We start from the raw sequence: 11,452 nt of genomic DNA on the forward strand, positions 1-11,452 counted from the left end.
TTTGATTATCTTCACACAAGTGGACTGTACAATGCTCTTCATCTGCATCAGCTGAACCATGAGCTTGAGGAAATCCATCATGCTATCAATGAAACACACTTGCAAAACCCCAGTAAGGAGACACATTACCTACTAAATGAGGTAGACCGTGCTGTTAGTTCAGCGTTTGACAGAATGTGGAACTATTTAAACAATAATGAATATAAAAGTTGACCATATTTCCAAATGGCATTTACATATTTCAGATAAATGTACCATCTGTGTTATTCTCAGTTCATTGAATAAGGCTAAAAATGATGACCAGAAGATGTACAGAGATGACATCTTCAACCTAGAGACAATGAAGATTTCAGGAGTAAGTACATTTCTAACTATTCGTGGATACGTTTTGGTTGAGGGTGAGTTGTAGAAACTTTCAAAGAACAGAATTAGTTTCAAATGATGTTTAGGAGGAAATGGTATTATATAATGTCTAATATAGTATTTTGGCAGTTTTAATTATGAAGTTAAGAAAATGATTATAAAGTGAACAAATGTAAACCGCTGCAGTTATGAGGATATGATAAAATAACTAGCCGATTACTTATAAATATTGTGCAACTTGCAGGCACTTGTCATCAGCGTATCATGAACAAAATAAGTGCTCCGGTTGTCACCAAGCTCAATTCCATCAGCAAGTCATATATTTCTGGTGCTTGGGGCCGTGACGCCCAACTAAATAGCAAGGAACGCTATTGGGAGCACTGTCTGGCGAGTGGACACAAGCATGGCATCACAGTCAGATTGTACAACTCGCATGAAGATTTCATGGCCAACAAGAACTACAAGGACGAACCGATTGCACCATCCTACACTGACAAGAATGCTGTTCAGGGTTCTGGCACCATACTGTACGATAATACTGTATTTTACCAATGCTACAGCACAGCTGAGATCTGCAGCTTCAACATTACAACAAAGGAAATCAAGCGAATGAAGTTGAATGGTGCTGGTATAGACAATAAGTTCCCTTTCTGCTACTACAGCTGCCGTGATTGGACAGATATCGACCTGGAGGCTGGCCAAGACGCTGTCTGGGTGATATATGCCACCGAGGAGAACCACGGCAACATTGTTGTGAGTCGTTTAGACCCATTGGAGCTCAATATCACACATACCTGGAAGACACATCTCTTTAAGAGGTCTGTCAGCAGCACGTTTATGGTGTGCGGGGTCCTGTATGCTACACGCTATGTAAGTACTTACCAAGAAGAGGTGTTTTATGCCTTTGATACAACCACTGGCCAGGAGATAAACACTCTTTCTTTGACTTTTGAGAAGGTAGCAGCAGGAATTGCCAATCTGAACTACAACCCTGCTGACAGGAGACTGTACTTGTATAATGATGCCTATCTTTTGGCATATGGCATTTTCTACTGAGGGCTTGTCATGTGCAGCTAACCAATAACATTTTTCATAAATAAATGTGTTTTAAATTCAAAATGTTCAAGGAGTCTCAATAACTGATGTGTTTTATTTCCTGAAGCTTATTTGTTGATGGTCCAGTGACTTGCTTTATCTACTGGCAACTTAGATTGTCTTTGCAAAGCTAAGCCAGAGGCACACATTAATAAATAATAAATATACCAATAAAATGATTATGAGGATCAAACAATTAACAGGTATGATTTCCAAAAAATGCAATCTCTTCCTAAGGCCTCCAATACAAGATACACAACTAATTCTAATATAATGCAAATTATAAGACTATTTTAAAGAAAATCTGCTTAAAAATGATTAAATATGCATGTATAGTACTATGTTTTACACCATGAGAGAACATAGTATACATTGAATAATTCTTTAGTAAAATATAGTAGTTTCATCAACAGTGTTCAGTGCTCTCAAGTGTTTGATTGACAATTTCTTCTGACTGTACCGTTTCTTGCTCTGGTTTTCTTGAACATGAAGACTCATTTAGTTCCTGAACATCTGAAAAGTACAAAAACAATCCAACATATTCAGCATATCAGATTTCATGCCAGTCCTTACAACTTAACTTTACCAGCAATCAAAACAGGCCCTACACAGAGAGGCAATAACAGGTTACAAGTTTTTATTTATTTATTTATTTATTTTCATTTTCATATACATTATTAAATATGTCATCATAAAACAAATAGTTCTGACTCTGAAATCTGTTTGGATGAGCCACATTCAAAGCTATTGTAAAATAGCCGATATGCTAGGCAATTGTAAGCAGTTAATGATATGATGCTAATCACCTTAGGGAAGGATTGCTTATGTGGTTATGTAATTCTTTATGATGTCTTTTGTCATACAATCCACTTCACCTCGTTCCTAACAACACACTTTAACTGTGGTAATTTCACTGTAACGCACAACCTCTCATGTCTTAGTACTTTAATAAATGTCTACTTAGTTTGATTAGAGCAATTGCAAGGTGAACAGTGAATTTAGCACTCTCATTATTGTGCCTTTCCAGGCTCCTGTTTTTATAGACAGGATTGATCTTCTGGGTTTGCTTTGTCCCTTAGTATTAAAGCAGAACTATCACACAGCCTGTAGAGCTTTATGAGTCATTATAATAACTCAGCTGGCGGTTCCATGAGTCAGGCTAGAAGACAAATGGCTCTCATAATTGGAGAAGCAAGCAAAGGTCAGTCTTTGCTTGTTATTGGTCAGGTGCTTCAAAAGGATATCTAGCTCAGTGAGTCAGTCTGACAAATAATAGATCTTGTGGGCAAGACCCTGCTAACATCAGATATCAGATCGAGTACATGAGCATCTTAGAACAACTGTTCAAATCAGCTGAGATGGATGGGCATGACATCTGGTTGATTGGCATATGTGTTGTATAAAGCTCTAAAACTAAGTATATAACTACTGTATATTTATATTCTCTTTATTTGACAGAATAAAACACTCATCTGAGTCTGGGACGGTACTGGCTGGCTATACATATAGAGCACAAAAGTTGGGTTCTGGAGAGAAAAATCCCATTAATTTTCTCCATAGGGGATTATTATTATTTTTTTAAAATGCTAACTTATAAACCTTTAAAGACGTACCTACTGTGAGGTACTTTAAATCAGTAGTTTTATATTTTGCTATAGTTTTAATTCGATTACATCAATCGCAATGACTTATGGCATTGTAAATCATTCCCTCATGAAAGACCTAAGTACGCAGTCTTGTACCTTTGGCTATATGTACGGTCTGCTAAAATTAAAGATAGTATGTTGTCATACACCTCGGAGCTGGTTGGTTTGGTTCATGGTTTAGAATGCTTTTATGAAGACTTTTATGAAATCCCTATTGAATAATGAATGGGAAAAATACTTTTAGTAGGCGGCCACTGTTTCACTCTACTACATGGCTACTTCCAAAATAAATATTGATTTAAATATCGATTTAAGTTGAAATTATTTTATTAGCTTACTCAATGGACACTATTCAGAAACATTTGACTGCTGAATGCCCCAATTAATCAAAATCACGTATTTCAGAGAGCCATAATACATTAGTTTGCACAATACATTAATTAAATTCCCCAATGTTTAATAAACTTCCACAGAATAATGTGTCTAAATTTAGTACACAAATTTTAACTCCATAGGAGCTGATTTAAGCCTTGTGATTTTACTTTAAGGTACCAAATGTGCATATCACAGGCTAATATGTACAAACATACCTAATTCATACCGCTTTTGTTTTTCAAGTTCTAGCTTGACGCTGAGGCACTCCATTTCTTCACATTGTAGATCTAGCTGAAAAGCCAGGTGCCACTAAAGTGCACACACACACACACACACACACACACACACACACACACACACACACACACACAAAGAGACACGAGTAACACAACCCATTACTACTACAGTACTTAACATAAAGATATGTGTATCTGTTTTTATAATGCACTGAATTAGCACCTTTCCATTAGTGATGGGAGGAATAATAAATAATATTATGCAAAATGTAATATCACCTGTTCACGTAAGATCTTGACCTCTTTGATTAGCCTGGTCACACACATCACCTGTTGCTGGTAAGAAAAGAGGGCCTGCGACCTTCTAAAATAATAATAATAATAAAAAACATAACAACGTTTTACATTATAATATACAACCTATGCTATATTGACACACCTAATGATATTTATCTTTACAAAATCTCAGTAATTTAACTCACACCTCTGTCTCCAGCTCTTGTAAAATCAGGGAAAAATCAGGATTTCTCATCTATAAATCTATAAATGCAAAGAATGAAAATATAAATGTATCTAAGTATATACAGTATGTGCAGGAGTATGCGTGTGCGTACATACAAACTTTGCTACATTTTAGGACAAAATTGCTAAGTAAACGTATGTGTGAGTGAGTGAGTGAGTGAGTGAGTGAGCGAGTGAGTGAGTGAGCGAGTGAGTGCTTCACCTGTAGTAAAGGGTGGCAGGTAGCTCATAAGAATACTGTTGGTCCAATCATCTTTCAGCTCTCTGTTATAACAAAACTACTGTATCCACTGAATCAGGCAATTCTTGTAATCTGAGACATTCATTTGTGCCTGTGTCTGAATGCATGAGCATTTTACATGTGAGCCCAGTTAAATTATGTGATTTTGAAAATTAGATTTAAATTCAAACTTTTGTGTAACAACATAGCATGTAATATGAGACAAAATGATCTGTACTTGAACATGTCATTGAGCAGGAGGTCATCAGTGAATCCGTGGCATTTGAAGAAACCTATCGCACCACTGTCAGCATGGAGAATGAGGGCATCATATTGTCCTACCACGGACTGAGTCTTCAAAAGCTGTCCAAGAAACAAGCATCTACACATGCAATACACAAACATAACACAGACAAATAGACCTTGACAGTGGTTAATTAACAAACAAAAATAAATAAATAAATAGCAGTACTGCATACACACAACAGAGGGCAGTGTCTATGCACAATGAAAACATACAGCTTGGTGAAAAGATGTAGGCCATGTTCTTTAACTTAAAGCTGATGTGTGTAATTTCTAGGTTGATTTCACCTAAAAGTGAAATACACTGGCTCTGTGGCACTATATAAACTTTCTTCAGTTTGTTTGAGCAACCCGTCCAGCCCGACACAGTAACACTGGCTCGACCAATGGCATGAATGTGGGGCGGGACTATCTGTTTATACAACCAATGGAAGACGGGGGGTGTTTTCTGGAATCTGTTGAAAATTATTTTTGCTATTCCTTTTGGTGACACTTGTGCCGCAGAAATTACACACTTCAGCTTTAAACCAAAAGTAATTAAGTTGTTATGACAAACAGTGTAGTTCACAACTGTGCAAAGCAGAATTCAAAGGTGTGCAAGTCTGGATTCGGCCGACCAAGTATGAGTGGTTTGTTCTTCTAGACTGGGTGTGTGTATTTACCTCCATGATGTAGCTACCAATCCCAAGGTGCCAATAGCGTTTCCTAACAGCTAAAAGAGATAACTGTAGCACTTTGTCTGCTGTAGACCTACATCCCAGAATGAGAGAAACCCAAATTGTATCATTGTCTGCAATAGATCAGCTACTGCTGTAATTGGTCTCATTACATTAATAGTTGCAGCGCATTAGCTGTGGTCATGGTTTAATTTCCCATATAAATATAGTGGATGTGTTATGCTTTATTATGGGAGCAGTATTATGCTGTAGCCCATTACGCTGCGCTTTATAGCTCTCATACTAATACAATGGAGTCCAAAACTCTGAAACCACATTGAAAATCTGGGATTCAAAGCTAATTTAAACCAGAAAAATCAAGGATTTAGAGTTTAAGGATTTAAAACAAAGAAACATGAAATCTTTCAGATTCTGCATTAAAATATAATTGTTATATAATTATAATATAAGTTGTAATGAAAAAAGGTATTAAATTTGAAAAATGCAAAATAGAAGCTTTTTTGGTCCGTATAACGCTTTACAGTTAATTTTTCAGACCATATCAATCCAAATGCAAAAATAGAAAAGCAGATTTAAACTTTCATTATTAATTTTTCCAGTTACTTCATGAATGAATAATTGACCTCTCCTTTTTTCAATTTTACTTTTTCTAAATTGTAACCTCAGAAATATATATTCCGTTAGATTACTCAGTCTATATATATATATATATATATATATATATATATATTAAATTCCATCACCAATTTTCAATTTTTCAATTTTTGCATCCTGCCATTTGTGCTGTGGGCTGTACCATTAGCACTGGGGTGTGGGTTGGGGAACAGACTGCTCATTAGAGCAGGGTTGCTCAGGAGTAGTTTAAAAGGCTGCAGGGTTTGGAAACCTATAGTACGTGTGCCACCATTGGCAGGCAGAGGGGTAATTCATCCACATCCATATTCTAATGAGCTGTCTGTTACCCAAACAATACCCTGTGCTAATGGTACATCACACAGTGCAAATTGCAAAACGCAAATATAGAAAAATAGAAAATGGGTGATAAGTAATTTATTAAAATAATAATAATAATAATAATAATAATAATATATATATATTTCTGAAGTCACAATTGAAGAAAAGGAGAGGAAATGTCAATCATCCATTCATGAATTAATCAAAAAAATTAATAATGAAAGTTTTTCTATTTTTTGTGTTTGTGTGTATAGTCTGAAAAATGAACTGTAAAGCATTACACTGACTTTTTTCACCAGTTGTCTCTTTTGGACCCCACTGACTGTATAAAAGCATCAGAGGCTAAAATACTTAACCTAGCTATTACAATCTTTCCCATGAATTACTCAATAATGTTTATTACTTTTAATTTTATTTCACATTTCACATTATTTTATAAAATATTTTTATAAAATTTATTTTTTATAAACAAATATTATTTTAAAATATACTTTATATTAATATTATAAAATAATATTATATTTTATTTCACATAAAAATCTGTTTGAAATCTTAGATCCACACTAATAAAAGGATAGTTCAACAAAAAATTAAAATTCTCTCATCATTTTCTCACCCTTGTGCCATCCCAGTTGTGTATGACATTCTTTCTTCTGCTGAACACAAACAAACATTTTTAGAAGAATATCTCAGCTCTGTAGATCCTCACAATGCATGTGAAGGTGTCCCAAAATGTTGAAGCTCCAAAAAGAACATAAAGGCAGCATAAAAGTAATCCATATAACTCCAGTGATGGTGACTAGGTGGCGATATGCATGAAGAATCGGCAAAATGAACAAAAAAGAATGTGAAAGTAAAAGAGGAGATTGATTGTAAAAAAAAGATCATATTGCTTCTGAAGACATGGATTTAACCATTGGAGTGGTATGGATTACTTGGTATGATGGTGAGTAAATGATGAGAGTATTTTCATTTTTTGGTGAAATATCCCTTTAACAACTAGACACCTTAAGTCTCTAGGTTGTTCTCAGGTTGTGTGTGTGTGTGTGTGTGTGTGTGTGTGTGTATGTGTGTGTGTGTGTGGCAGACACTTGAGGTTAAACTAAACCACAGGCCATGTGGAAGCCACTAGCAGAAATACAGAGAGCAGGAGAGAGAGCGCAAGAGAGGAAGCAATAGTCTCTCACTGACTGGTAATAGCACGCCACAACACATGGCAGGTCTCTCCACTCTCCTGCCCCCCTGTACTGGAAATAGACTCAGGGTGGAGCAACAGCCCTTAGTGGGATCTTATAATGACAAGGCTTGTTTCAGTTTATGATATAAATAAAAACATTTATAGAAATTCTGGATGGAGTCCATTCAAAATTAGGTTAAATTCTGACTGAGGCTACAGGCAGGGACAGACAGTGGTTTGTTCTTGCATTTGGATAGAGTTTACTGTGGTCTTTTAAATTTCAGGTGGAAGATTACTGGAATTAAAAAACTGTGAATAGATTTGCATTAACAACACAGAAATTATTAATGTCTTTTGGGAACCTTGTAATGCAAGAAAACTAATAACAGAGTTTTGTGAATTCGGTCGATTGCTATGAAAAGTGTGAGAATGTCTCGTTAAAGGGGCAGTCACAATAGATTTGAATAGATATGCTGTCATGCCCCAGGGCTTCTGTTTTGATTAAAACATTTATTTTACAAACAGTAAATTATTATACATTTTAAATGTTGAATTACTGTGTACTATCTACTCAAATTTCCTGCAATCTTTTAAATCAAAATTTATATTCTTTTAAAGGTGCACTTGGTAGTTATTTTAATATGTCATCTTGGATTACACTGACATCTAGAGGTGTGGATGCAACATCATTCAGACAATAGTTTTCAGTTACTGATGCCATTGAAGAAATTCACTATTCACAGTTAGCCATGATGAATTTAACCCATGAATGAAGGTTTCAAATAACAAGGAAGCTACTGAGATTGGTATTTGGCTGGTCATGTAATCCTTACATGGCAGCAACCATGAGGGGACCCTCCTCATGTAGAATAAAACAGATTTTATAAGGTTACAGATATGACTGGAATCTTTATTTTACATGAGTGGTCAGTCTGTAATTTTATACGTATGTTTCAAAATTACTGTTCATTTTTTTAGGAGCAAAACTTTTTTTAATGAGCAAAAAATTACTGAGTACATCTTTAAACTTGTATAGATGCCAAAACCCGCCATCGTTACCAAAGTTCAGCCTTGAAACTCAATGTGCCGCAAGCTGATAGGTTCTTTGACATGTTATCTGTTGGCCAATTGGCTCGCTCACTTGTGACATGTTAAGCCAATCGGCTCACATGGTGTAAGCTGACTGGTCCTTTGACATGTAATTGGGTAGCCAATCAACTTATGTCTCTCTCTTTGTCTTACATTTAAATTGCTCAGTATAGCAGATAAGCTGGTTTCCCTTGAGCACAATGCGAGAGTTTTTCTCTGAAACCCACCTCCATCCCAGCTCCAGCTGTCTAGATCTGCTACATGGGGATTGTTTGTATGTCTGTTTGTACAGCAGCATGTCCTACATGCTCGATGCAGCATGTCTTGCGTTTGTCTAATTTTGCAGAAGCAGCAGCATGTCCACATTCTTAACTCAGTATGTCTGCGTATTTACTAGCAGTAACAAGTCTCCATACTTGCTCTGTAGGAGTAGCAGCAGCATAGCAGATCCATTCTGCCAAGGCCAACATCCTATCAATATGTCATACCCATTGTCACGTTTAAATATGTTTTGTTCATATTTTGTGTGTTTTGTGTTCACGTCTTTTCTTTTTTAGTTTAGTTCCTGTTTTATAGTCATGTGTTCATGTCATGTGATTTCTTGTTCCCTTATGTGATCTTGTCATGTGTTTCCCCTGTTCCTGTTTCTTGTTTTCATTGGTTCATTGTTTGAGTATCTTGTTTGAGCCAGTGTCTCATGCCATGGTCAGCGAGCCAGAGTGCCACGTCATGGTCGCTGAGCCAGGGTCCCACTTCATAGTTGCTGAGCCAGGGCCCCATGTCATGGTCGCCAAGCCAGGGTTCCACGTCATGGTCGCCGAGCCAGGGTCCCACGTCATGGTCGCTGAGCCAGGGTCCCACGTCATAGTTGCTGAGCCAGGGTCCCACATCATGATCGCCGAGCCAGAGTGCCACGTCATGGTCACAGAGCTTGCGCCACCTTCTGCCCCGGATCCTGAGTCTGCTCCTTGCTATGTCACAGCCACGCCTCAGTCTGCTCCATGCCATGTCACAGTCACGCCTGAGTCTACTCCATGCTATGTCACAGCCACGCCTGAGTCTGCTCCATGCCATGTCACAGGCTCGCCTCTGGTCCACGAGCCAATGCTCATGCCTGCCACGGCCAACGAGCCAACGACCACACCTGCCATGGTCAACGAGCCAATGCCCACACCTGCCATGGCCAATGAATCAGCATTGCAAGCCTCATCCATCCCAGAGCCAGCAATGCAAGCCTCGTCCATCCCTGAGCCAGCTCTCACTGGGCTATTAGACCTGGAGTTGGTTCCTCCCCTTCTGCCCATGCTGAGTTCTCCTGATCAGCCGGTTCCCCCCAAGTCACCGGCTCGACCATCACCCCCTATGACATCTCAGACAAGAGGAACTTCCGACCATCCGACTCCGCTGAGGCCCTTCGAGCCCTGGACTCCGCCTTGGCCCTTTGATCCCTCTACATCACCTCGGCTCTACGTTCCCTCGGCTCCACCGTGTCGTCCAGCCTATCGGCTTCACCGGAGTTCCTTATCTCTCCAGCTCCTCCTTGGTCTGTTGGTCACCTGGCTCTGCCTTGGCTCTCCGATCCTCTGGCTGTGCCTTGACTCTCCGATCCTTTGGCTCCACCGGGGACCTCCATCACTACAGCTCTGCCTCGGTCCTCAGCCACACCGGCTCCGCCTCAGTCTTCTGATCCCCCAGCTCCTCCTTGGTCCTCTGAACTGCCGGCGCTGCCCTAGTCCTCCGAGCCTCCGGCTCCACCCTGGCCCTTCGAGCCATCGGTTACTCTCCGGGTTCCAAGTTCCCCAGTTTCACCCCTCAAGCCTCTCACGGCTCCACCTTCCATGGCTCCACCCTGGTCTCATGCTCCACGTCGTCTCGCCAGGCCATGCTCCACGCCCTGTCTCATCAGTCCATGTTTTTTGCTATATGAATCTGCAGATCACATTTTGACAAAGTTTTACTTTTGTGTGCTCTGAAAGATGAAAAATATGCCTCTCCTGCCATCGCATACATATAAATGGTGATTGAAACTGTAGAGTGACCACCCCTGCAGATTGTAACAAACAGTAATGAAGAAGTTTAGTAGAGCACAGTTTGCTTAAAATTTTGTGTCATATCCAAATTTTGTCTGCGAAACTTCCTCTTGATTGCTTCATCGAGCCAAAAATGACAACTGACAGAGATTAACCACATGGACAGATGATGCTATATGATACTTACAGAGGAAAAGTATCTTACTTTAAACCATTAGTGTTTTGTTTCACAAAATAGTATTATATCAGGCTGATGTACTCAGTGCATGTACTCACAGTCGGCAGGTTCAAACCTCCATCTCCCATATGAGCACCACAGCTCAATGTACAGTGTCTAGAGCATGTGCACTAATTGCAAGGCCATGGCTCTGACAATATTACGAAATTAGGATTAAAATCTAAATTTAAAATAGTTATTTGGATATTCAAATACTCAGTCTGCATACCCGTAAGATAAGGTAGCGAAATGGAAATTTTAACCATTTCATAAATATGGGCAGCAGTTTCTTTTGAGAAGGCTGTGTTACAAAACAAAATTTTCATAATTCCTTTTAAAACCGTTCATAAATATAGCTTGGTTACAACAGTGTTCTGACCACCATACACCAGCATTTTCAAAGTAATTGTCCATAATAGGATAGAATTGTCACTGAAACTCTAAATAACAGTTGTATTGTCCCAGAAACTGCCCATAATACGGTTTCAGATATCATTGTAATTTACCATAATAAATTCAGGATGATGTTTGAAAACCTGGGGCATGAA

The 11,452-nt window shown here is 38.5% G+C and overlaps 1 protein-coding gene and 1 long non-coding RNA gene across 5 annotated transcripts; one reads left to right on the forward strand and one right to left on the reverse strand.

Moving 5' to 3' along the window:
• The first annotated feature begins 9 nt into the window (after positions 1-9).
• LOC127439542 (olfactomedin-4-like) lies at positions 10-1,482 on the forward strand. Of its 2 annotated transcripts, XM_051695707.1 has the most exons (3): positions 10-141; positions 274-355; positions 608-1,482. In XM_051695707.1, exon 3 carries the CDS (start codon positions 628-630, stop codon positions 1,417-1,419), a length of 792 nt encoding a protein of 263 aa, XP_051551667.1. In that variant the 5' UTR covers positions 10-141; positions 274-355; positions 608-627; the 3' UTR covers positions 1,420-1,482. The 2 variants fall into 2 exon arrangements, with proteins under 2 accessions (XP_051551667.1, XP_051551666.1); XM_051695706.1 differs by having other exon boundaries at positions 15-355.
• A 114-nt stretch (positions 1,483-1,596) lies between these two features.
• Positions 1,597-5,510, reverse strand: LOC127439543 (uncharacterized). 3 transcript variants are annotated; one of them, XR_007896960.1, is made up of 5 exons: positions 4,696-5,510; positions 4,198-4,575; positions 3,995-4,079; positions 3,695-3,788; positions 1,597-1,971 (listed from the first exon to the last, which is right to left on the reverse strand). It is a non-coding gene; the product is annotated as an uncharacterized LOC127439543 (long non-coding RNA). The 3 variants fall into 3 exon arrangements; XR_007896961.1 differs by having other exon boundaries at positions 4,200-4,255; positions 4,440-5,510; XR_007896959.1 differs by having other exon boundaries at positions 4,198-5,510.
• Positions 5,511-11,452: the final 5,942 nt, after the last annotated feature.

Source organism: Myxocyprinus asiaticus, unplaced genomic scaffold (genome assembly GCF_019703515.2).
Source record: "Myxocyprinus asiaticus isolate MX2 ecotype Aquarium Trade unplaced genomic scaffold, UBuf_Myxa_2 HiC_scaffold_87, whole genome shotgun sequence".
Classification (NCBI taxonomy): Eukaryota; Metazoa; Chordata; class Actinopteri; order Cypriniformes; family Catostomidae; genus Myxocyprinus; species Myxocyprinus asiaticus.

What these genes read in the sequence shown, in the direction of transcription:
- LOC127439542 (XM_051695707.1), top strand. Translation starts at nt 628, where the DNA reads ATGAACAAAATAAGTGCTCCGGTTGTCACCAAGCTCAATTCCATCAGC.